The sequence below is a fragment of the Argopecten irradians genome, chromosome 3 (genome assembly GCF_041381155.1).
Source record: "Argopecten irradians isolate NY chromosome 3, Ai_NY, whole genome shotgun sequence".
NCBI classification, from domain to species: domain Eukaryota; kingdom Metazoa; phylum Mollusca; class Bivalvia; order Pectinida; family Pectinidae; genus Argopecten; species Argopecten irradians.
In genome coordinates this window covers 57,017,541-57,043,002 of record NC_091136.1, presented here as the reverse complement: position 1 = coordinate 57,043,002, position 25,462 = coordinate 57,017,541, and the positions used below count along the sequence as shown (strand labels likewise).

Below are 25,462 nucleotides of genomic sequence, written 5' to 3'. Positions count from 1 at the left end.
AGATATGTAGAATTATCATAACTGTTATCAAAAGGTATCTAAAGAAAGAAATTAAAAAAATATCTAAATCCTAATATCCGTAGGCCTATATGTCTTATTTTTTTCACGATTTCGAAGTCAAGAATGTTGAAAACAAAACCCTGTTGTAAATCATGCAGAGACAAGACTAAATCGAAGTCAAGATGAACGATGAAGATTCGGAAACTTTTGATAAAATTCAAATAAATATTGAACATCGCTAGGTGGGTCCAATTTAGTCAAACCAACCGAAGTTAGCCGACATTGTAAAGTCGTTGCCAAGAACGTCATGTGACTACCGTAACTACGTTACGTCTGTCCGAACTCTTCCGAGAACGACTTCTGTTCGGCAAAAATCGTAACTTCTATGGCAACCAGTTTAAAATGAAATCATATTTACAAGTATCGACTTTCAACAACTGCTGCACCAAAATTATTTTTAAAAGAAATCATTGTCAATATTCTTTGATATAACTTAGTTTCAACTAAATCAATATCGGGGTCGAATTGAACTTGAATTTTTCTTCATTGTTACTTATAGTGTGACTTTAAAGATGACGAAGTATGTCGAAACAAACACGTTTTACAGCCGTGCTACCCCAACTGAGAACGATTCGTGTATATAAACCCCTACCGCTCTACCGCTGACTTGTACCGATGTATCGAATGAGTGTTACTGTAGCCGTGCTATTTATAGACTCCAGTACTGTCGCCAAATCCACAGGTAAATTGGTACTGTACTGATGCTTCACTCGGGCCTCTCATTCAGCGGCTGCGATTGGTTGAACGAAACTGAAAGTACATGTGGGGTTTACATTTCATAACCAAAACCATCACTTACCAGCAAACATGGACGGTAACGACACTGATGCATTTTTAAGGCAGATAAATCCCGGCTTATTGAAATACAAGGAAGAGTTTGAGAAACTGTCAGTAACAAATAATGAAACTCTCCGCTTTCTTCGTCCAAACGAAGTACTCGAAATGAATTTGCCAGTCGTTTACAAGCGCATGCTAATCGACAAGATTGTAAATTTGCAAACGCCGGACACCAAAATGAAAATGAAGGAGAGCATAGTCACTGACATGGGTTCGTCTGTATGCCTACCTACCGGTACCACTTCCATGCACAAACCAAAACGACTTAAGTTTGACGAACACTCAGTGGAGTTCGTCAGTCATATATAGGCCTAAATGAAGAAAAAAAAATCTGATTCGCCACCTGAAAAATCTAACGGATTCCTACTCTCAGAGCTATCGAGATTAAAAGACGAACGGGACACGTTAACTATATTATTATCAAATAAAAAAGACGAGTTAAACACTTTTACACACAACAGACCTGATGAACGAGAACCAATACCAGTGAATCCCGTCACAATTTTCATATGTGACAAGTGTCACCGCCGTGGGCACCTGACCATTGGAAATAAGGGGAACAGAGATTGTCCGTTCTTGCACTGTGAGGGCTACCAAGTTTGTGGTCTCCAGTCAAAACATCCAGAATATAAGTCATCAATATCTGAGGTACGTTTCACAAAATTTCATTGGTAGTCTAACGTGAATATTTACAGAATCATAAGTATCTGGTATTCGTGAATGGTGAAATTCATCCAGCTGATATTTTTTTTACAAAGTAAATTAAAGAGCAAGAGTATAAAGGTTATGATCGGCCTTATACACAATTGAATATAAAATAGATTGTTCATTTGTGAAAATATTTTGTTATCAGCAGTATTTTGGTACTAACAAATAAATATTCCTGTATGAGAGTGTATAAATATGGTAAGGCCATACAAAAAATATTTATGTTTCCGGTAACCCGATCAACCCTAAAAAATCAGTGCCTACTCAAAAACTTTTTATCAGGTTTGTTCTCAAGCCAAAAAAATAACCTAAATTCGGTTTAGTTTAATACTGTTTAACATCCTTTCAACATCTAAGGTAATGTAGTAAATGATTGGCCATTTCTTTTACCAACAGGCTAACAAGGAAATACATGGAATTGAGAAGCGACTTAAGAGTGTCGGCGAGGAGATTACCAGCATTAACACTTTCCTGCAACACAATACCACAAATTTCGTCAATGCCTTGAGGCCACATTTAAAGGCATGTTACCCACAGAGGTACATTGGCCAGGAAGGTCAGAAAGACCTACAGAAAGATATTAGACTAATCAAAATCGCATGTAATGGGCGTATCCCATCTAATTTAACAAAGGAAAACATTGAATCCTTACTTATCGATGGTAGGACCAAAGTAGGAAAAGGTTGTAATAAAGTTGAGCAATCTTCATGTACATCAGTTCCACCAGTAACTTTCACACCATCTACATGTATGCAATCACCAATTCCGAGACCCGCCACTGAAATGCAGTCCCCTACATGTATGACACCACAGATGCTGCCAAATTATAATTGGTGGCCTTGGAATTATGGGCAGTTTGGAATGTACCCTCAAGTTACCCAACCTGTTTGGAGTTATAACTATCCAGCAGCCACAGCCACAGCAACAGCTCCTAGTACAGAAATTTTCCCTCCATTACCTGCTGATCTTGATGAGTCTGCCATTAATCCGCCTCTTCCTCCTGACGAGGACTTGTGATTTCAAATTCCCACAGAATCAGTTGATTGTATTGTAAAACTTTAAATTTGTCATTGTATTTTCATTCAAGTTACAAGACAGTACTTGATATAGACAGAAATTGAACGCTGAACATATGATATTACTTTACCGAGTTAATTTTGGAGTTAAGTTTTGTTATCAATATGATTAACTTGAAATCAAAGATTGCATGTAAGTACATGCATGTTCAATATATAACAGTGATTCTATTTTGCAGTATAGTACACGAGATATGTGCTGGTTTTTTTTTTCACTTGTAGACTACTACCTAGGGGTACATGTATAATATGCAGGACTGTTGGACATGTGACTTATGCCTATATTACAGTAAGCAATATACCTGCATTATACAGCAAAGTCGAAAGTTTGGAAATATATGAGGAAATTAAAATCTTTCAATGTCATTAAGCATTTGTTTTTGTAATTTTTTAAACCTCAATATATATGTAAATGGATTAGCGATTGCAACAACTGATGATTCCTGAAATATTTGTGCATGTTGAAATACTATAGTACATATACAAATATATGAAAATCTATAAGCATCTGAAACTTGATAGTACTACCTTAAAAAAAGTCAGGAAAAGTTGAATCAGTTTACCTTATTTTACTAGTAATATAGACTGGCCTTTTGTCAGACCATTGTCGTTTACCCCGCCACTGTGAACGTGACACATGTACACACACAACACACAAACACACAGAGCCAAAAACGTTAACCAGACATTGTTTACAGGACAAGATAATATTGGAAATATGGAATCGAACACTTTCGGTCGTGTGTACCAACATGGAAAACCACTGGATGTTGATTCTAGAAAAACTATAATTCATTTGTATGCAGAAGGACTATCGTTCGGTGATATATCGAAACGGACGGGAGTCTCCAAATCGGCCTGTCATAAAATTGCAACTGGTAATTTATCCAAGCCTTTAGTGAAAAGCATGGCTACTGTACCTGTAACTAAAAAAGCCACTGAAGAAGTAACAAAGTTCATTGAGTATCAAACATTTAAAAAACCTAGCATATATGACCGTGAAATCGTGACGAAACTTTTGGAAAGAAATATATGTACAGCGGATAACGTCCCATCGAGGAGTTTGATAAGTCGTGTAAAAAAACGTGATTTGGATATGACATACAAAAAAGTTTCTCAGGTGCCCGTCGAAACACAGAGGATAAACCATGACGATATTGTCACACACTATATTGCTAGTCTTCTAAACTACGCGCCTAGTCAAATGCATTTTTTCGACGAGGCATCGGTTGATACAACAGCTGGAAATAGAACGTATGGTCACAGTTCACGTGGTAAAAGAGCACATGAAATACAGAGGTATGCCAGTAATCTGAAACTGACTGTCAACGCTTGTTGTGGTTATTTCGGACTGGACTATTACGATGTGATACAAGGGCCTTCCAATGCTATGGAAATGGTAAATTATTTTGACGAAGCATTGCGTCAAACCAACGACCTTGGCAACCCTGTGTTTTCCGTGGGGGATGTTTTAATTATGGACAATTGTGGGTTTCACCATCATCACGCTGGTGAGAGAATGTTAAGGGCTATGCTGAACAACGCCGGTGTAAGCTTGATATTTCAACCACCATATTCCCCCCAGTTCAACGTTGTGGAGCATGTATTTCATGCTATGCGACACCGTCTCCGAAACGATACAGAATTTACCGAGAACTACACAGAATTGGCTGTTCTCACAGTTTTAGGGGATATTCCACAGAGCGAACTGAGAAATTTTTATACTTTGTGTGGCTATGTGTAGCTTCTGATTTCAGATATACAGGTACGAATAAAAGGTTATGGTTTACACACACGTATTTATATTGATATATAAAATCCAATATTAGAATGTATAAGATATTATTTGAATAACAGATTCCAAATATTTGTAACAATTACGATTGTTTTTTTAGAAATATACACATGCTCGACACTTCAAGCGGTTGGTACAGCTAAGTGTAGCCAGTTTCAATCCGCGATTTACCTGTGGGTTTGGCGACAGTACTCGAGTCTACATTCGATACATCGGTACAAGTCAGCGGTAGAGCGGTAGGGGTTTATATACACGAATCGTTCTCAGTTGGGGTAGCACGGCTGTAATGGTATATTTTCTTCCGTTACACTGTCAAAGTAGAGCTATTAATACCTGAAAAGTAGTAACTCGTGCATTGATCCATAGCTTGAACTCGTTAATCATTTTACTCCTTACGAAGGCTTTGTGTCATACCGTAGTTGAATTACGCGGGTTGAAATACCACTGGTACTGGAAAGTCATGTTTAGTGTTTATTAGTTCTGTGTCTGAAATAATGAAAATAACATTTTATTACATTTTTCGCAGTGAAATATAAGGGTTTTTTTCTGGTGAAAATGTGAGTGATATTTTAACTGGTATTTTCACTCGCTTTTGACCAATCGGAATACAGCATTGACAGCGAAAACATAATTTTGATTGTCAAATCAAAATGACGTCGTCATACAAAAATATGACGTTATGCTCACAAAAATAGGCCGTAATGATTAATCGCAAGGGCAAATAACGTTTGGCGGAAGTAGAAGTGAAGTCTTCTGTAAATGGAATCGAGAAAACAAATGTAATAAATCACAATCCGAAAAAATATCAAAGTTTCCACCTCACTAGATAAAATATTAATGGCATTATTCAAGAAACAAGGAATATCCTCTATTAAGCATTGATGTCATTTTTTTTTAATTTCAGAGAGAAATGAAAAAAAATGTTTGCAAACTGTTTGAATCAATAAATGATATTAAGGTTTATAATCATTTTTGGATATGATATCAATATATTAAAAGAAATAATTTTCAACCTTTACTTTTTCATTTGAGCATTGTTGTCATTATTTTTTAACTTCGCCGGGTATGAAAGAAATTTTGTTTGCAAACTGTGTGAACCGCATAGCCAATCAGGAAGTTGGATTTAGTATGAAAACAATGATTTTTTATATGATTCCTGTGATTATTTTTCCGAATCGATACGTGTCGCGTCGGGATTGTTTTCCTCATCTTCTTTTTTCATAGTGCTTTAAAAAGAAAAGAGAAAAGAACAGATTTAGTATGGAAACAAAGAAAAAATAATCATTTAGAAACTGTAATTTGTGACTGTGTTGGTGTCTAACCTTGGCGTATGCAAGATAATTTCTGTATAAATATTTTTCAAAAAACATTCAAACTTTGAAGAATCATTAAGAATGTTCTGTTGTTTGCGATCGGGAACTGTTTATAATTAGGTAACTAACGGAACTTTTAAAGATTTCTGAATACATGTATATGCAATGACATTTAGGAAGCACATGATGTTCCAAGGAAACCACCTAAAGACCTCTGTTTACTAATGGGTTAGCTAGTTACAGCATCAAATCAGAAGCTGTATGGTAATATACAGGTCTAACAGTTATATACGACAGCATTGTAATGTCATTGCTGTGACGTACGCTTTGGTTAAAATATAGTTCGGAAAATCGATACCACGTGTCTGATGTATGTTTCCTAAACTATGTATCTGACTGCTTGTTATAAATCTCATATCAATGTCATTGTCGTTCATTATTGAAAAGTTCACGAAATGCATGCTCTAAGATGATATACACCATTAGTCCTATCTTCCATTGTTAATTGGAATTTATAGGATTTCTATCTGATTTTAGGAAAAGAGAATGGGCTATCCGGATATTACCGTGATTGTGTAGCTTTTCTTGTTTTGTATAACAGGGATAATTTTTTAAATCATTGTTTTAGTCCTAAATAATAATATATTGAAATAGAGATCTTTTTTTTTTGCAGTTTTTGCATGTAAAAATCTTAGATTTGTGAAGTTCAGTTCAGAAAACTGATAAAAAGAATTAAAAAAGAATGTCAGAGTGACAAAGTTAGTATTTGTTCTCTTTCAGCATTAAAAACTGTAATATTTTGGCTCAAATCTACGATTTTCAACGATTTGATAGCTTGAGATTAATGTTTAATACTGCATGTGGATCTCGATATGGCCTGTTTAAGATGATTACATCCTAGGGTCACAATGGCTAGGTCACGTGCATAAATAAGGTCATATTGAATTAATGGTATTATATGTCCACTACGCATTCGCTGTTTTCCCATGTTTTAAAGAGGGATTTTAAATTATTATTAAGTCTTGTATTATGAGCTTATTCCACGCAACACTTTCACTGACGGTAGGATTTTAGCATTGTGTCTGCTACCCCATTGCATGATAGTGAAAGGCGACTTAATTCAGAATCTTAATCTCGTGGTTACTGAGATGAAAATATTTTTATCAATTTTTCAACCATTTCAAAGCTTTAGATTAATGTTCAACACTTAATTTAATCTTCTTCAGATGATTACATGCTAGGGTCACATTTGCTGAGTCACGTGCATTTATTAGATCACGTTTAATGAATGGTATCGTCTTGATTTTCCATGTTTAAAGCAAGTGTTTAAGCTAGTAATTTTTGTAGAGTAATGCAACTTTGGTCTAGAGCTGCTCAAACGGCTCTGACAGTAGTTTGTTCACCTTATTAGGTGAACTGTCTTGCCTAAAAATCATTTTATCACCTTGTCAGTGGTTATGTAGTTTATTTGTTTAACGTGCGTGACTTTCGCTCGGGTATGGGTACAGCGTCCGTAATGTACCTGCTTAATCGTATTGATCAACGATTTGATATTTCAACGATATTAATTAAAATAGTTTAAAATGTCATGGAATTTGTCAATGTTTTACGTTATATGTTTCAAATGAAATGTAGAACAATACATTTATGCTATATTTTGCTTATTTGTTATGTAAAAGAATTAGCCTGAGTGAATTGTCCCTTTAAGCAACACTCGCATTGCATGTATGCTTTTTGAATTGTACCTGCTTCATCATTGCATAATCGGAAAAGGCGTTTAAAATCTGGTATCTCACTTCTAGTGGCCAACTAGATCCAAATACATTGGATTTCTGTCTCAAACTTACTAGAGAAGGTGTCTTTCTCAGGAAAACTTTCCTGTCACAAACTAGTTATTTTCAAGATAATACTCTCTTATGGTGAACACTAGATGTTAGATACATGATATTGTTTGCTAAAACCATAAGATAAAGGTTCCATATTTAGTCGCTTTTTACGATCATGCAATGGGGCACAAAGCACAATTCTAACAATGTCATTTCAATGCAGGTATTGCCTCAGATTCTCTCATAAAACAAACTTAAATAGCGGGAAAAAATCATAAAAAAACCTTAAAGATAAAGTTGACAGAAGATAAAATTCATTGAATATGACCTAATTCATTCCCGTCACCCAGCTCATGTGACCCTAAGATGAAATCATCTTAAGCAGATCATACAAAATCCAAATAAAGATATAAACGTCACTCTAAAGCTATGAAATGGTTGGGTGACAAAATATTCCAAATTTAGTCGCCTCTTACGATCATGCAGGGAGGCAGCAGGCACAACTCTGCAATCCTATCTTTAGTGAAAGTGTTACATAAATTAGCTCATAAAACAAGTTTAAATAGATTTAAAACCTGTTTAAACTTTGGAAAACAGCGGATGCTTAGTGTACAGATGATATCATTAATTGAATATGACCTAATTTATGAACGTGACGTAGCAGCCAATGTGATCCTAGAATGTATAGTTATCTTAAGCAGGTCATGTCAAGATCCACATGCAGTACTTAACATCATCCGGAAGCTATCAAATCGAAGAAAAGTTTTTGAATGCTAAAATAGAACAAATACTTAACTAAGTCACTGTGACCTACTTCTTTAATTTTTTATTAGTTTTTGAACTGAACTTCACGAACTCAATATGTTCTTGCAAAAACTGCAAAAATATCATATATATCCTAATATTCAATTAGGACTTAAACAACAATGAAAATGTTGTATTTGAAACTTTTACCTTTGACCTCTGAAATTACCATAAGCCCAGAAAAAATCCGATATTCTGAATAGCATACAATATGCAGCTGATCCTAAGGTATCCATACTATTTTGCTTAGAATGGCCGTAAAAACGTCCCAAAGTGATACCCCTCCTTTATTTACGTTCTAGTTTTTTCTGTGACATATTTCACAAAATTGTCGTTTATTACAAAAATGGCATGTTTTGTGTAACAAAGAAGTACATTGTATAATAGAACGTTAACAATTATAGTTCCTTATGTAATCGTTCACATTAGAAATGCGTTATACTGTAGTTGTCTTTGAGACCTTATTTACTGGAAGTAAAACGTAAAGAATCATAACTATATTACGTTGGCTCTCTACAACGGCATTCATCAGACATACAATTAGGTGAGACTGAGAATAAAACAATTATATGGATAATTAAAATGATATTTAACACATATTTCACGAATCCATCTTCAATTTTTCTGAACCGCTTGAACCTTCCGTCTTTACAAGACTTACAAAAGATAGAACATCGTTACTATTGTCAAGACCACGTTTACTATTGATGGAATTAGGAATTTCAGAGAGGACTTTGTGTAAAATTCATCGGATAGTAGAAATCATTCTGAGAAATAGAACTACTGCAATTCTGCGTGATGTCGGTCTCTTCATAATAGAGTCTTTTGTAAAGAGATGTTATCTATAAACACATTATATACAGTATGTGGATTTTTATGTTTAGTTTGTTCAATTGCAGTTCGATCCTTACATCTGTAAATAATGTTAACTATATAAAAATAGAATCATACGATTTATCTATACTGTGTCTGATGTACCTAACGGCTGACTCAAGGACTTCCTGTAAAGTACACCTGCCAACAGAAACACGTGACCAGGGGAAAAACGCTCTTTCATTACCATCATCTTGCCCTGTAACTTTGTTGTCATCTCCAACTTCCGATCGCAGTAGAGGAAACTGAGTTTAGTTTAATTACTGGCACACAAATCAGAATATAAATAGCACAGCCAGAAAAGAGTCGACGTGCAGAGCAGAGTTCGTACACCAAACCAAATTACGATCCAAACATATCAACATTGAAACAAATTATTTGGTTCTGGAGACAGATGTACTTTAAAGATCAACTTGTTTGTTTGTTTTTTGTGGGGTTTTTTTTCCGTCTTTTATTTGGGGGTTGGGGGTTGGGTGGGGGATGTGGGGTGGATGGGTTGAGATGGGACAAATTGTGCAATTAGTATTGAAATATATTGTAACTTATCCTGTATTGTTACCACAGCTGCTAAGTTTGGGGAACCCAGGATTCAGCATCCGCACAGAATTGTCATTCTACAAGAGGGCTCTCGTTCAATATTCATATTCCTATATACTTACTTACATTCACTCATTTTTGTTTTGATTTCGTTCATTAGAGATTTATGATACATGCTTTCCGTGATTCATTCATACGCACTGCATTCGCGCTTTTTGAAGAATCATTAGGTCGCTTGGTTTGTTACCAGATAAATGCAGTCAGGGTTTGTTACAAGATAAATCAGTCAAGCAAAGGTTTGTTACAAGATAAATGAGTCAGGGTTTGTTACAAGATAAATGAGTCAGGGTTTGTTACAAGAGAAATGAGTCAGGGTTTGTTACAAGAGAAATGCAGTCAGGGTTTGTTACAAGGTAAATGAGTCAGGGTTTGTTACAAGAGAAATGAGTCAGGGTTTGTTACAAGAGAAATGCAGTCAGGGTTTGTTACAAGAGAAATGCAGTCAGGGTTTGTTACAAGATAAATGCAGTCAGGGTTTGTTACAAGATAAATGAGTCAGGGTTTGTTACAAGATAAATGAGTCAGGGTTTGTTACAAGATAAATGAGTCAGGGTTTGTTACAAGATAAATGAGTCAGGGTTTGTTACAAGATAAATGAGTCAGGGTTTGTTACAAGAGAAATGCAGTCAGGGTTTGTTACAAGATAAATGAGTCAGGGTTTGTTACAAGAGAAATGAGTCAGGGTTTGTTACAAGAGAAATGCAGTCAGGGTTTGTTACAAGATAAATGCAGTCAGGGTTTGTTACAAGATAAATGCAGTCAGGGTTTGTTACAAGATAAATGCAGTCAGGGTTTGTTACAAGATAAATGAGTCAGGGTTTGTTACAAGATAAATGCAGTCAGGGTTTGTTACAAGATAAATGAGTCAGGGTTTGTTACAAGAGAAATGCAGTCAGGGTTTGTTACAAGATAAATGAGTCAGGGTTTGTTACAAGAGAAATGCAGTCAGGGTTTGTTACAAGATAAATGCAGTCAGGGTTTGTTACAAGAGAAATGCAGTCAGGGTTTGTTACAAGAGAAATGCAGTCAGGGTTTGTTACAAGATAAATGCAGTCAGGGTTTGTTACAAGATAAATGCAGTCAGGGTTTGTTACAAGATAAATGCAGTCAGGGTTTGTTACAAGATAAATGCAGTCAGGGTTTGTTACAAGATAAATGCAGTCAGGGTTTGTTACAAGATAAATGCAGTCAGGGTTTGTTACAAGAGAAATGCAGTCAGGGTTTGTTACAAGATAAATGAGTCAGGGTTTGTTACAAGATAAATGCAGTCAGGGTTTGTTACAAGATAAATGCAGTCAGGGTTTGTTACAAGATAAATGCAGTCAGGGTTTGTTACAAGATAAATGCAGTCAGGGTTTGTTACAAGATAAATGAGTCAGGGTTTGTTACAAGATAAATGCAGTCAGGGTTTTGTTACAAGAGAAATGCAGTCAGGGTTTGTTACAAGATAAATGCAGTCAGGGTTTGTTACAAGATAAATGAGTCAGGGTTTGTTACAAGATAAATGCAGTCAGGGTTTGTTACAAGATAAATGCAGTCAGGGTTTGTTACAAGATAAATGCAGTCAGGGTTTGTTACAAGATAAATGTAGTCAGGGTTTGTTACAAGAGAAATGCAGTCAGGGTTTGTTACAAGAGAAATGCAGTCAGGGTTTGTTACAAGATAAAAGCAGTCAGGGTTTGTTACAAGAGAAATGCAGTCAGGGTTTGTTACAAGAGAAATGAGTCAGGGTTTGTTACAAGAGAAATGCAGTCAGGGTTTGTTACAAGATAAATGAGTCAGGGTTTGTTACAAGATAAATGCAGTCAGGGTTTGTTACAAGAGAAATGCAGTCAGGGTTTGTTACAAGATAAATGCAGTCAGGGTTTGTTACAAGATAATGCAGTCAGGGTTTGTTACAAGATAAATGCAGTCAGGGTTTGTTACAAGATAAATGCAGTCAGGGTTTGTTACAAGATAAATGCAGTCAGGGTTTGTTACAAGATAAATGCAGTCAGGGTTTGTTACAAGATAAATGCAGTCAGGGTTTGTTACAAGATAAATGCAGTCAGGGTTTGTTACAAGATAAATGCAGTCAGGGTTTGTTACAAGATAAATGCAGTCAGGGTTTGTTACAAGATAAATGTAGTCAGGGTTTGTTACAAGATAAATGAGTCAGGGTTTGTTACAAGAGAAATGAGTCAGGGTTTGTTACAAGAGAAATGCAGTCAGGGTTTGTTACAAGATAAATGAGTCAGGGTTTGTTACAAGATAAATGAGTCAGGGTTTGTTACAAGATAAATGAGTCAGGGTTTGTTACAAGATAAAATGAGTCAGGGTTTGTTACAAGATAAATATGCAGTCAGGGTTTGTTACAAGATAAATGCAGTCAGGGTTTGTTACAAGATAAATGCAGTCAGGGTTTGTTACAAGATAAATGCAGTCAGGGTTTGTTACAAGATAAATGCAGTCAGGGTTTGTTACAAGATAAATGCAGTCAGGGTTTGTTACAAGATAAATGCAGTCAGGGTTTGTTACAAGATAAATGCAGTCAGGGTTTGTTACAAGATAAATGAGTCAGGGGTTGTTACAAGATAAATGCAGTCAGGGTTTGTTACAAGATAAATGCAGTCAGGGTTTGTTACAAGATAAATGAGTCAGGGTTTGTTACAAGATAAATGAGTCAGGGTTTGTTACAAGATAAATGAGTCAGGGTTTGTTACAAGATAAATGAGTCAGGGTTTGTTACAAGATAAATGAGTCAGGGTTTGTTACAAGATAAATGAGTCAGGGTTTGTTACAAGATAAATGCAGTCAGGGTTTGTTACAAGATAAATGCAGTCAGGGTTTGTTACAAGATAAATGAGTCAGGGTTTGTTACAAGATAAATGAGTCAGGGTTTGTTACAAGATAAATGCAGTCAGGGTTTGTTACAAGATAAATGAGTCAGGGTTTGTTACAAGATAAATGAGTCAGGGTTTGTTACAAGATAAAATGCAGTCAGGGTTTGTTACAAGATAAATGAGTCAGGGTTTGTTACAAGATAAATGCAGTCCAGGGTTTGTTACAAGATAAATGCAGTCAGGGTTTGTTACAAGATAAATGAGTCAGGGTTTGTTACAAGATAAATGCAGTCAGGGTTTGTTACAAGATAAATGAGTCAGGGTTTGTTACAAGATAAATGAGTCAGGGTTTGTTACAAGATAAATGGTCAGGGTTTGTTACAAGATAAATGCAGTCAGGGTTTGTTACAAGATAAATGCAGTCAGGGTTTGTTACAAGATAAATGAGTCAGGGTTTGTTACAAGATAAATGAGTCAGGGTTTGTTACAAGATAAATGCAGTCAGGGTTTGTTACAAGATAAATGAGTCAGGGTTTGTTACAAGATAAATGCAGTCAGGGTTTGTTACAAGATAAATGAGTCAGGGTTTGTTACAAGATAAATGAGTCAGGGTTTGTTACAAGATAAATGCAGTCAGGGTTTGTTACAAGATAAATGAGTCAGGGTTTGTTACAAGATAAATGAGTCAGGGTTTGTTACAAGATAAATGCAGTCAGGGTTTGTTACAAGATAAATGCAGTCAGGGTTTGTTACAAGATAAATGCAGTCAGGGTTTGTTACAAGATAAATGAGTCTTCAGGGTTTGTTACAAGATAAATGCAGTCAGTGTTTGTTACAAGATAAATGCAGTCAGGGTTTGTTACAAGATAAATGAGTCAGGGTTTGTTACAAGATAAATGAGTCAGGGTTTGTTACAAGTAAATGAGTCAGGGTTTGTTACAAGATAAATGCAGTCAGGGTTTGTTACAAGATAAATGCAGTCAGGGTTTGTTACAAGATAAATGAGTCAGGGTTTGTTACAAGATAAATGAGTCAGGGTTTGTTACAAGATAAATGCAGTCAGGGTTTGTTACAAGATAAATGAGTCAGGGTTTGTTACAAGATAAATGCAGTCAGGGTTTGTTACAAGATAAATGAGTCAGGGTTTGTTACAAGATAAAAGCAGTCAGGGTTTGTTACAAGAGAAATGCAGTCAGGGTTTGTTACAAGATAAATGAGTCAGGTTTGTTACAAGATAAATGTTTGTTACAAGATAAATGCAGTCAGGGTTTGTTACAAGATAAATGAGTCAGGGTTTGTTACAAGATAAATGCAGTCAGGGTTTGTTACAAGATAAATGTTACAGTCAGGGTTTGTTACAAGATAAATGAGTCAGGGTTTGTTACAAGATAAATGCAGTCAGGGTTTGTTACAAGATAAATGCAGTCAGGGTTTGTTACAAGATAAATGCAGTCAGGGTTTGTTACAAGATAAATGCAGTCAGGGTTTGTTACAAGATAAATGCAGTCAGGGTTTGTTACAAGAGAAATGCAGTCAGGGTTTGTTACAAGATAAATGCAGTCAGGGTTTGTTACAAGATAAATGAGTCAGGGTTTGTTACAAGAGAAATGCAGTCAGGGTTTGTTACAAGAGAAATGCAGTCAGGGTTTGTTACAAGATAAATGAGTCAGGGTTTGTTACAAGATAAATGCAGTCAGGGTTTGTTACAAGATAAATGCAGTCAGGGTTTGTTACAAGATAAATGCAGTCAGGGTTTGTTACAAGATAAATGAGTCAGGGTTTGTTACAAGATAAATGAGTCAGGGTTTGTTACAAGATAAATGCAGTCAGGGTTTGTTACAAGATAAATGCAGTCAGGGTTTGTTACAAGATAAATGAGTCAGGGTTTGTTACAAGATAAATGCAGTCAGGGTTTGTTACAAGATAAATGCAGTCAGGGTTTGTTACAAGATAAATGAGTCAGGGTTTGTTACAAGATAAATGCAGTCAGGGTTTGTTACAAGATAAATGCAGTCAGGGTTTGTTACAAGATAAATGAGTCAGGGTTTGTTACAAGATAAATGCAGTCAGGGTTTGTTACAAGATAAATGCAGTCAGGGTTTGTTACAAGATAAATGCAGTCAGGGTTTGTTACAAGATAAATGCAGTCAGGGTTTGTTACAAGATAAATGAGTCAGGGTTTGTTACAAGATAAATGCAGTCAGGGTTTGTTACAAGATAAATGCAGTCAGGGTTTGTTACAAGATAAATGCAGTCAGGGTTTGTTACAAGATAAATGCAGTCAGGGTTTGTTACAAGATAAATGCAGTCAGGGTTTGTTACAAGATAAATGAGTCAGGGTTTGTTACAAGATAAATGCAGTCAGGGTTTGTTACAAGAGAAATGCAGTCAGGGTTTGTTACAAGATAAATGCAGTCAGGGTTTGTTACAAGATAAATGCAGTCAGGGTTTGTTACAAGATAAATGCAGTCAGGGTTTGTTACAAGATAAATGCAGTCAGGGTTTGTTACAAGATAAATGCAGTCAGGGTTTGTTACAAGATAAATGAGTCAGGGTTTGTTACAAGATAAATGCAGTCAGGGTTTGTTACAAGATAAATGCAGTCAGGGTTTGTTACAAGATAAATGCAGTCAGGGTTTGTTACAAGATAAATGAGTCAGGGTTTGTTACAAGATAAATGCAGTCAGGGTTTGTTACAAGATAAATGCAGTCAGGGTTTGTTACAAGATAAATGAGTCAGGGTTTGTTACAAGATAAATGAGTCAGGGTTTGTTACAAGATAAATGCAGTCAGGGTTTGTTACAAGATAAATGCAGTCAGGGTTTGTTACAAGATAAATGAGTCAGGGTTTGTTACAAGATAAATGCAGTCAGGGTTTGTTACAAGATAAATGCAGTCAGGGTTTGTTACAAGATAAATGCAGTCAGGGTTTGTTACAAGATAAATGCAGTCAGGGTTTGTTACAAGATAAATGCAGTCAGGGTTTGTTACAAGATAAATGAGTCAGGGTTTACAAGTAAATGCAGTCAGGGTTTGTTACAAGATAAATGCAGTCAGGGTTTGTTACAAGATAAATGCAGTCAGGGTTTGTTACAAGATAAATGAGTCAGGGTTTGTTACAAGATAAATGCAGTCAGGGTTTGTTACAAGATAAATGAGTCAGGGTTTGTTACAAGATAAATGAGGTTACAGAAATGAGTCAGGGTTTGTTACAAGATAAATGAGTCAGGGTTTGTTACAAGATAAATGAGTCAGGGTTTGTTACAAGATAAATGCAGTCAGGGTTTGTTACAAGATAAATGCAGTCAGGGTTTGTTACAAGATAAATGCAGTCAGGGTTTGTTACAAGATAAATGCAGTCAGGGTTTGTTACAAGATAAATGAGTCAGGGTTTGTTACAAGATAAAATGAGTCAGGGTTTGTTACAAGATAAATGAGTCAGGTTTGTTACAAGATAAATGCAGTCAGGGTTTGTTACAAGATAAATGCAGTCAGGGTTTGTTACAAGATAAATGAGTCAGGGTTTGTTACAAGATAAATGCAGTCAGGGTTTGTTACAAGATAAATGCAGTCAGGGTTTGTTACAAGATAAATGCAGTCAGGGTTTGTTACAAGATAAATGAGTCAGGGTTTGTTACAAGATAAATGCAGTCAGGGTTTGTTACAAGATAAATGAGTTCAGGGTTTGTTACAAGATAAATGAGTCAGGGTTTGTTACAAGATAAATGCAGTCAGGGTTTGTTACAAGATAAATGAGTCAGGGTTTGTTACAAGATAAATGCAGTCAGGGTTTGTTACAAGATAAATGCAGTCAGGGTTTGTTACAAGATAAATGCAGTCAGGGTTTGTTACAAGATAAATGCAGTCAGGGTTTGTTACAAGATAAATGCAGTCAGGGTTTGTTACAAGATAAATGCAGTCAGGGTTTGTTACAAGATAAATGCAGTCAGGGTTTGTTACAAGATAAATGCAGTCAGGGTTTGTTACAAGATAAATGAGTCAGGGTTTGTTACAAGATAAATGCAGTCAGGGTTTGTTACAAGATAAATGCAGTCAGGGTTTGTTACAAGATAAATGCAGTCAGGGTTTGTTACAAGATAAATGCAGTCAGGGTTTGTTACAAGATAAATGCAGTCAGGGTTTGTTACAAGATAAATGCAGTCAGGGTTTGTTACAAGATAAATGCAGTCAGGGTTTGTTACAAGATAAATGAGTCAGGGTTTGTTACAAGATAAATGAGTCAGGGTTTGTTACAAGAGAAATGCAGTCAGGGTTTGTTACAAGATAAATGCAGTCAGGGTTTGTTACAAGATAAATGCAGTCAGGGTTTGTTACAAGATAAATGCAGTCAGGGTTTGTTACAAGATAAATGAGTCAGGGTTTGTTACAAGATAAATGAGTCAGGGTTTGTTACAAGATAAATGAGTCAGGGTTTGTTACAAGATAAATGCAGTCAGGGTTTGTTACAAGATAAATGAGTCAGGGTTTGTTACAAGATAAATGCAGTCAGGGTTTGTTACAAGATAAATGCAGTCAGGGTTTGTTACAAGATAAATGAGTCAGGGTTTGTTACAAGATAAATGAGTCAGGGTTTGTTACAAGATAAATGAGTCAGGGTTTGTTACAAGATAAATGCAGTCAGGGTTTGTTACAAGATAAATGAGTCAGGGTTTGTTACAAGAGAAATGCAGTCAGGGTTTGTTACAAGATAAATGAGTCAGGGTTTGTTACAAGATAAATGAGTCAGGGTTTGTTACAAGATAAATGCAGTCAGGGTTTGTTACAAGATAAATGAGTCAGGGTTTGTTACAAGATAAATGAGTCAGGGTTTGTTACAAGATAAATGAGTCAGGGTTTGTTACAAGATAAATGCAGTCAGGGTTTGTTACAAGATAAATGAGTCAGGGTTTGTTACAAGATAAATGAGTCAGGGTTTGTTACAAGATAAATGAGTCAGGGTTTGTTACAAGATAAATGAGTCAGGGTTTGTTACAAGATAAATGCAGTCAGGGTTTGTTACAAGATAAATGCAGTCAGGGTTTGTTACAAGATAAATGCAGTCAGGGTTTGTTACAAGATAAATGCAGTCAGGGTTTGTTACAAGATAAATGCAGTCAGGGTTTGTTACAAGATAAATGCAGTCAGGGTTTGTTACAAGATAAATGCAGTCAGGGTTTGTTACAAGATAAATGCAGTCAGGGTTTGTTACAAGATAAATGAGTCAGGGTTTGTTACAAGATAAATGCAGTCAGGGTTTGTTACAAGATAAATGAGTCAGGGTTTGTTACAAGATAAATGCAGTCAGGGTTTGTTACAAGATAAATGCAGTCAGGGTTTGTTACAAGATAAATGCAGTCAGGGTTTGTTACAAGATAAATGAGTCAGGGTTTTTGTTACAAGAGAAATGCAGTCAGGGTTTGTTACAAGAGAAATGCAGTCAGGGTTTGTTACAAGATAAATGCAGTCAGGGTTTGTTACAAGATAAATGCAGTCAGGGTTTGTTACAAGATAAATGCAGTCAGGGTTTGTTACAAGATAAATGAGTCAGGGTTTGTTACAAGATAAATGCAGTCAGGGTTTGTTACAAGATAAATGAGTCAGGGTTTGTTACAAGATAAATGAGTCAGGGTTTGTTACAAGATAAATGCAGTCAGGGTTTGTTACAAGATAAATGCAGTCAGGGTTTGTTACAAGATAAATGCAGTCAGGGTTTGTTACAAGATAAATGAGTCAGGGTTTGTTACAAGATAAATGCAGTCAGGGTTTGTTACAAGATAAATGCAGTCAGGGTTTGTTACAAGATAAATGCAGTCAGGGTTTGTTACAAGATAAATGCAGTCAGGGTTTGTTACAAGATAAATGAGTCAGGGTTTGTTACAAGATAAATGAGTCAGGGTTTGTTACAAGATAAATGAGTCAGGGTTTGTTACAAGATAAATGAGTCAGGGTTTGTTACAAGATAAATGAGTCAGGGTTTGTTACAAGATAAATGCAGTCAGGGTTTGTTACAAGATAAATGAGTCAGGGTTTGTTACAAGATAAATGAGTCAGGATTTGTTACAAGAGAAATGCAGTCAGGGTTTGTTACAAGATAAATGCAGTCAGGGTTTGTTACAAGATAAATGCAGTCAGGGTTTGTTACAAGATAAATGCAGTCAGGGTTTGTTACAAGATAAATGCAGTCAGGGTTTGTTACAAGATAAATGAGTCAGGGTTTGTTACAAGATAAATGCAGTCAGGGTTTGTTACAAGATAAATGAGTCAGGGTTTGTTACAAGATAAATGAGTCAGTCAGGTTTGTTACAAGATAAATGCAGTCAGGGTTTGTTACAAGATAAATGCAGTCAGGGTTTGTTACAAGATAAATGCAGTCAGGGTTTATTTCAAGATAAATGAGTCAGGGTTTGTTACAAGATAAATGAGTCAGGGTTTGTTACAAGATAAATGAGTCAGGGTTTGTTACAAGATAAATGCAGTCAGGGTTTGTTACAAGATAAATGAGTCAGGGTTTGTTACAAGATAAATGAGTCAGGGTTTGTTACAAGATAAATGCAGTCAGGGTTTGTTACAAGATAAATGCAGTCATGGTTTGTTACAAGATAAATGCAGTCAGGTTTTGTCAGTAGCGTGGTGGGTGATGACAATGTCAAGGTTAGAACGACGAATGCTGTTGCTAAGAACAGCTAAATATTGTGTCGTAACATAGTGTTTTTGCACAAACAATTATACTTTATAAGAGAACCGACACTTTGTATGATATATTTCATGCGTCCATTATAGTCTTAAAAAGAAACAATAACAACAAAAATTTACTTATCTGTTGTCTTTACTTATTATCACTCCAAATCATTGGCGATATAATAGCATTTTTAAAGAGTAGCGTTTAGTTAACATAAAGATTCCATAAATAAACACATTATCACCACGTTATTTTTGGATTGCCTTTTCTTTCGTGATGCCAATCAATTAAAATAATCAATATCTAGCTAAAATTTTATATTCACTAATCAAATGATTGACTTAGGAAGTTTCTGGGGCATAAAACAGCGTAATAGTCAAATGTTAATTCGGTGAATGATACACAACCCGCTGTATTCTCTCTCTACAGAGTGGATCATAGCTTCAGTTTCAATACAGCTTCTATTCAATAATTAATTAATGAAACAGTGAAAAGTTGAAGGAAATTTATTGATTTATCCAAAGAACGTACCATATTAATGTAACACATATCGCTTGAATACATAGAAAGTGTTTGAACTGTAGGTCAAGTGCATAAATCTACGAAATGAGGTCAATTAAGTACGGCTGGACTAGAAAATTCCCTAATGTGCATTTTTAATGAAAAACAGTATGTTTACAGCTTACGATATGTATGCGAAGTTTCTACAATCGATTTTACTATAAAACGTGTGAAACCACCATCGGTTGGGTGTAGAAAGAATTGTCTGAATAACAATGTCCCAATTCATTCCTTTATCACATCAGCTGTGGAGTTCAAGGACACGCAAACTAATTAAAACTCAACTCTATCTGTCGGTGTGGGGTTTACAGAGTACTAAAGAAGCCAATCATGGAGTTGATAGATACGGTCTTTATCCAGCTTCAGCATCACAAACATAGCCACCTACTAACAGTTCAAATCTAAAGCCGACACAGATTTCCCAATCCTACTTCCCCGTCTGATATCTCCAGTACAGATTAAAATAAAAGTATTCCTCAACTTAGCGCCATTTTCTCAAAGTGTCTATTTTGACCTGTGCAGTGCATGAGATAATCCTCACTGAGGAAAAGCGTTGACTTATTTTACTTTAACTTCAAATAAAAACGTCAGTCAAGGAAAGAATATATCGACCGCAAATGATCCATGGTTCTAATATACACCAGCGTTAGGCTTTAACAAGTTGCATATTAAATATTTTATAAAACTGCTGGTATATTGTGTTTGCATTCATATACAAGTACGTTCCTAAAGCAGTAAACCCTTACATCACAGAAGGTTGTGTATGTATACATATCGTGTTTACCAATAATATCCACAATTGGTCACTAGCATGGTATGTATGGAACTGACACAGTATAGTAGGAGGTCGCGTACTTCCATAGAATTCTAAAACTAATGCATTTCCTGTCTACCAGGGATGTAAACACAGCACAGAGAAGTATGCGGTGATTGTATCGCTTAAGACATTTTAGTCTCAATGACCTTATTCTTTTCCTCAGCTTTATTGTTCACAACCGTCGATGTCTCCCAAGATGTCTGTCCTCAGATGGTTGTGTGTGGGGGTATTAAACCTGGCGAGGGTAAACTTTATATGTTGCCGTTTTCTGACAACGTTTTGTTCGTTCGCTTGCTTGTTGTTGTTTTTTTCACATAAAATTTCCTTTATTTTCAATGTTTTCAACGTATTCTGAACGGAATCGGTGTAAGACCTTACTATGAGTGTGCTGAATCTGAATCATGACGGGTGTCAATAGGTGCCAGGTAATGGTCTCACCTCTTTATCTAAAACGAATATACGTACCCGACCTACTATACCGCTCGTTCTAAAGCCGACGCCACTATTTTATAAAAGTATTTTGAGCTACAATATTGCAGCTTCACTTTATCATCAAACGGTGTTCCGAGTAGGGGACAATCCACGTTTGAATTTAAATGAACAAAATCTTTTAAAATCTGGGCCCAATAAGCAAACTTAATTAAATAATTCAAAAACTATATATTTATTGATATATTTTTTCTCTCGGTAATGAAACAATTTTAGCTAATATGTTCTCGGTTCTTACGTTTCTCCTGTGACGCTGAATGCTTTGCACTTCCCAATACACGCAAGTTTGATTTCCAAAAACAACTATTTAAGATATATTTCGTCTGATAATTATCAAATGACAAATCTGAAGCCCTATATAAATTTGTATTGAATGATATTATGAGGTATAGACCCTACACTATTGCGTTTAATGTGTCTGTTACTGAAGTATTAACTGCTTAGTTAGAACAGAAATGTTTACTGTAGATATGTAACATAAACACTCTATAATTAAAATGTACACAGCCTGCTTCATATATATTATCTATTAGTAGAGTGCATAACTGATGCAATGTGTTCAAATATCATATTAGAATATTTATGAACCAATAAAACGATTTTTACACCTAAGTTATAATAGTAATGTAAATCACGAATTTCAAAAGAGAAAGTAATTGTAGCGGTTTCAGAAACATTCTGTTTATATTTTGTATTAAGTATCGCTTCATACTAATTCTAAGGTCTAACTGGGCGCGTCATTTCACACCATTTTAACCCATTACATGACTATTTGTATAACTGTATTTCCTTCATATTTATTCTAAGATAGAAAACTAGTACCGGTTACTGTTTGCTGGCCTTTATCCGCTCTCTTACAGTGTGACTGAGGAAAAATACGAACAGAAGCTCTCCATACAAAGGGTTAGAGGTGAAATTAGGAGAGTGCTGACCTAGACGTCGGTCACTGTTGTTTGGGCATAGGTTAATATTTATAAATATCCACATATCTGTAGTAGGCAGTTTCATGAGCTGTCTGGCGAGAAGAAAGTTTATGGCGTACAATGTTTGTATTGGCAGCAGTGGAAGTCCAGTCTGACCTAGACGGAAACAGCAGTCAATAAATTTGTTAATCAAGATGATCTGCTGGAAATCGTAAACAACGTCACATTAAGAGCCAAGGTGGCAAGTCCTGAGTTACTGTTATTAATGAAACCATAGGTATAATACCTAGAGATAATATTTGAAGTCCATGGGATAATAACAGATATTTATCCGGTCGACTTTCAGCAATCACATGAAGATTGTAAACTTTTTGTAAGGTTGTTAAGTAAGGTATCTTTTTCTTTTAGATATACACGTCTATGTTACCACAACTACAGTGTATAGTGTTTTATCTACAAAAAACACCCTGGACATGATATACCAAGATCAGGCGATGGTATATTTATACGCAATGACATACAAACCAAGCTCCGTCCAACTTTACCAAACAGAATGAGAAATGACTCCTCTACATGCACTGTACTTTAATCAGAGGCCAATTTGAAGCATATCACGTAACAAACATATATATTGATAACACCTTCGGTTACAACGAGTACGAAATTACCCTTCAAATTATGGCATACAGGCGATCTCATTTAGCATTACAGAATATGTTGACTATCTGTACCGAGACATGTAAAAGGTGGTATGTCTTGACAACCGCGTGCGGTCCGCACGGTGGCGACTGGAGAACGGAGAAAAGTAGTTGTTGTTAAATGGAACAAAGAAATACGTATCCAGCTTTGCTTTTTAAGAAATTGTAGCTTTTATTAACCAATACTTGTCAACAACGAGGATCAATACACTCAATTTTCATTATTCGAAAAGTATGAAGCGAATAAATATCACTCCAAATATCTAGCAAATTAATTTTTAGGAATCTTTGAAAACCCTGCTCTGTCACAGAGTAAACGTTTATTGGATATCAAGGTTTACTTGTAGGCGCCTCCTGTTATAATAGTGATATCTCGAGACAAACAGCACATATTATGTGTTACACAAGATTATCTTTTTATCACTCTTTCTAATTGGTTTTGGTTCTTCTATTCATACTATTTTGATTCTGCGTTGTCAGGAAATCATATTTCATCGATCACAACACAAGTCTGTTTTAGATCTGAATGCAATACAAATCGATCACAGACCAATTCACTACCAAATCCATCCACATGATTGAACTTTTATGAATTATTTCCTGCATCCTCAGGCACACAAACATCGGCATAGAAAAATAAAGACATGTTGAAATAACGCTCGGACGTAGCGCGCGATATTGGTGCCGTCGTCTCAAAATACACATATCCTTTGATTAAAGCGTTGTGGTTTTCTTTTCTTTTCATATCCCTGCATATTATCATATATCATTGAAAACGGTTTTTAATGTACTTTGATGTTATGGGTAATATAGGCGGAAAAGCGAATCATAAAAACATTTTAATCGCGTTTAGTTTCTCCAAAATACCAAGATAACGGTATGTAACGCGTAACATTTACCGGAGTGTTCGTTTCTAAAACTGCTCTTAAATCGCACTAAACATACGCAAAAATAAATGAACATGCTTCAAAGATGCGGTATGATATGTCAAATGACATTCATGATCTTTCAATGGTGTTAGATGATTTACGATGTGGTAAAACCGTCATAATTCGCCTTTGCCAAAATGTAACGCTTAACCCAGAGAAAACGATGTTCAATTTCATAGTTATATTGAGAGAAAACTGTACGTTATTTCAAGTATTTGAAATAATGTACGAAATGTGTTATTATTGAATTTATCATACATGTGATATAGCCCAGCTATAAGGACGCTTTCACTTAAAACAGAGAAAATTAAAAATTCCGTAATTTGTCCACCAAGTGATTTTCTATTGCTTTTTGCAAATATAGCGATTTTAGTGACATTTATTAGCATATTAAGAAATATTGAATATAGATGTCAAATCATATTCGCAATGTGTCCCAACTGAAAATTGTATAACGCTTTTTATTTTGATTGTGCGATCAATAATAAAAAATAACTGCGTATTTTAAAAATTCCGTAAATTGTCCACTTCACGACGTAAGACCAAACGTCACGACGGCGCGTTACGTAACGTCAGTTTGAAACATGTCAAATTTCATTTACTTAATATTTGAAACCAGACTGTTAGATTTGTAGAAGACATATGCGTTGTTATACCAGTACATATTTCTTCTATACACAATCATTTCACTTGTAAAGAGATCTAGAATATATGTAACTGACACGCTCGTGATGGGAAATGTCCTTGTGACTGCATATCTGGTGCAACCTAACGGTGTAGTTTACCAAGTAATAAACATAAGATATACTCATTTAAACAAATATTCAATTTAACGTAAAATTATTTTCGATTTTCCGAATGTAAGTGGCCTTGGAGAAGAAGATAAACCTGAGTGCCTGGAGTTGAAAATTAGAAATGTGTTAAACTCTAGAGAAAGACTGGGAACAAAAAGAGTATATTTTAGCGTACAATGCATAACATAGGGACATGAGATATAGTTACAGTTAATACAGATATATATTCAGACACACCAGAGTGTCCACACGCGCTTTTTAGAAGTGTAGGCGTCTAGATAAAAAAAATCAGGAAATTCCATTCTCTTCGTGGTATATTATACAAGTACAGTGTACACGTAGAATACGAATTTTGCCGATTTTTATCTAGATCCATAAAACGTCTAAAAGTAATATATGGGCACTCTGTTAGGTCCAAATTGATATACACTGTACTAATTCTCAGACCCCTGTACTTCATGCACGCCATTTAAAACGTGTGATTAGAAATCGATCTGTACTAAAATTGAAAGAGAATTTATCAAATTCGATCGTTGGAAAAGTGCTTTAATATTTATAGTCAAATTCGCGACGATAAAATTTCTTCGGACAGAAAAATGCACTTTCCCTCGAGACGTAGATGATATCTAGGAAAATAATCACGTGCATATGTTTATCATCTTTGTCAACCTATAGTAGCACAAGCCTACAAAGTGAAGATATTTGTTTATCTAAAATTATAAGCCAACCTCAAATGCCGAACAGGAAACTAAACTGAAACAGAATTTCACGGAGATTTTAATGATGATCATATTCTGTACGAAACGTTTAAGAACTTTGTTTGTGCTAGTTTTTAACAGCAGGGTCATATAAGAACGTGCT

General features: G+C 35.5%; 2 protein-coding genes across 2 annotated transcripts in view; one reads left to right on the top strand and one right to left on the bottom strand.

The window, feature by feature from the left end:
* The first annotated feature begins 1,488 nt into the window (after window positions 1–1,488).
* LOC138319185 (uncharacterized) lies at window positions 1,489–4,467 on the top strand. Its single transcript, XM_069262160.1, has 2 exons — window positions 1,489–1,545; window positions 2,002–4,467. Exon 2 carries the CDS (start codon window positions 3,319–3,321, stop codon window positions 4,423–4,425), a length of 1,107 nt encoding a protein of 368 aa, XP_069118261.1. The 5' UTR covers window positions 1,489–1,545; window positions 2,002–3,318; the 3' UTR covers window positions 4,426–4,467.
* Window positions 4,468–5,500: 1,033 nt separating this feature from the next.
* The window catches only part of LOC138319182 (transmembrane protein 160-like), a 93,504-nt gene continuing 73,542 nt past the window's right edge, over window positions 5,501–25,462 (bottom strand). The window contains exon 6 of the transcript XR_011207969.1: window positions 5,501–5,702. The gene's annotated coding sequence lies outside the window, so the exon portion shown is untranslated. The remainder of the gene's footprint in view (window positions 5,703–25,462) is intronic.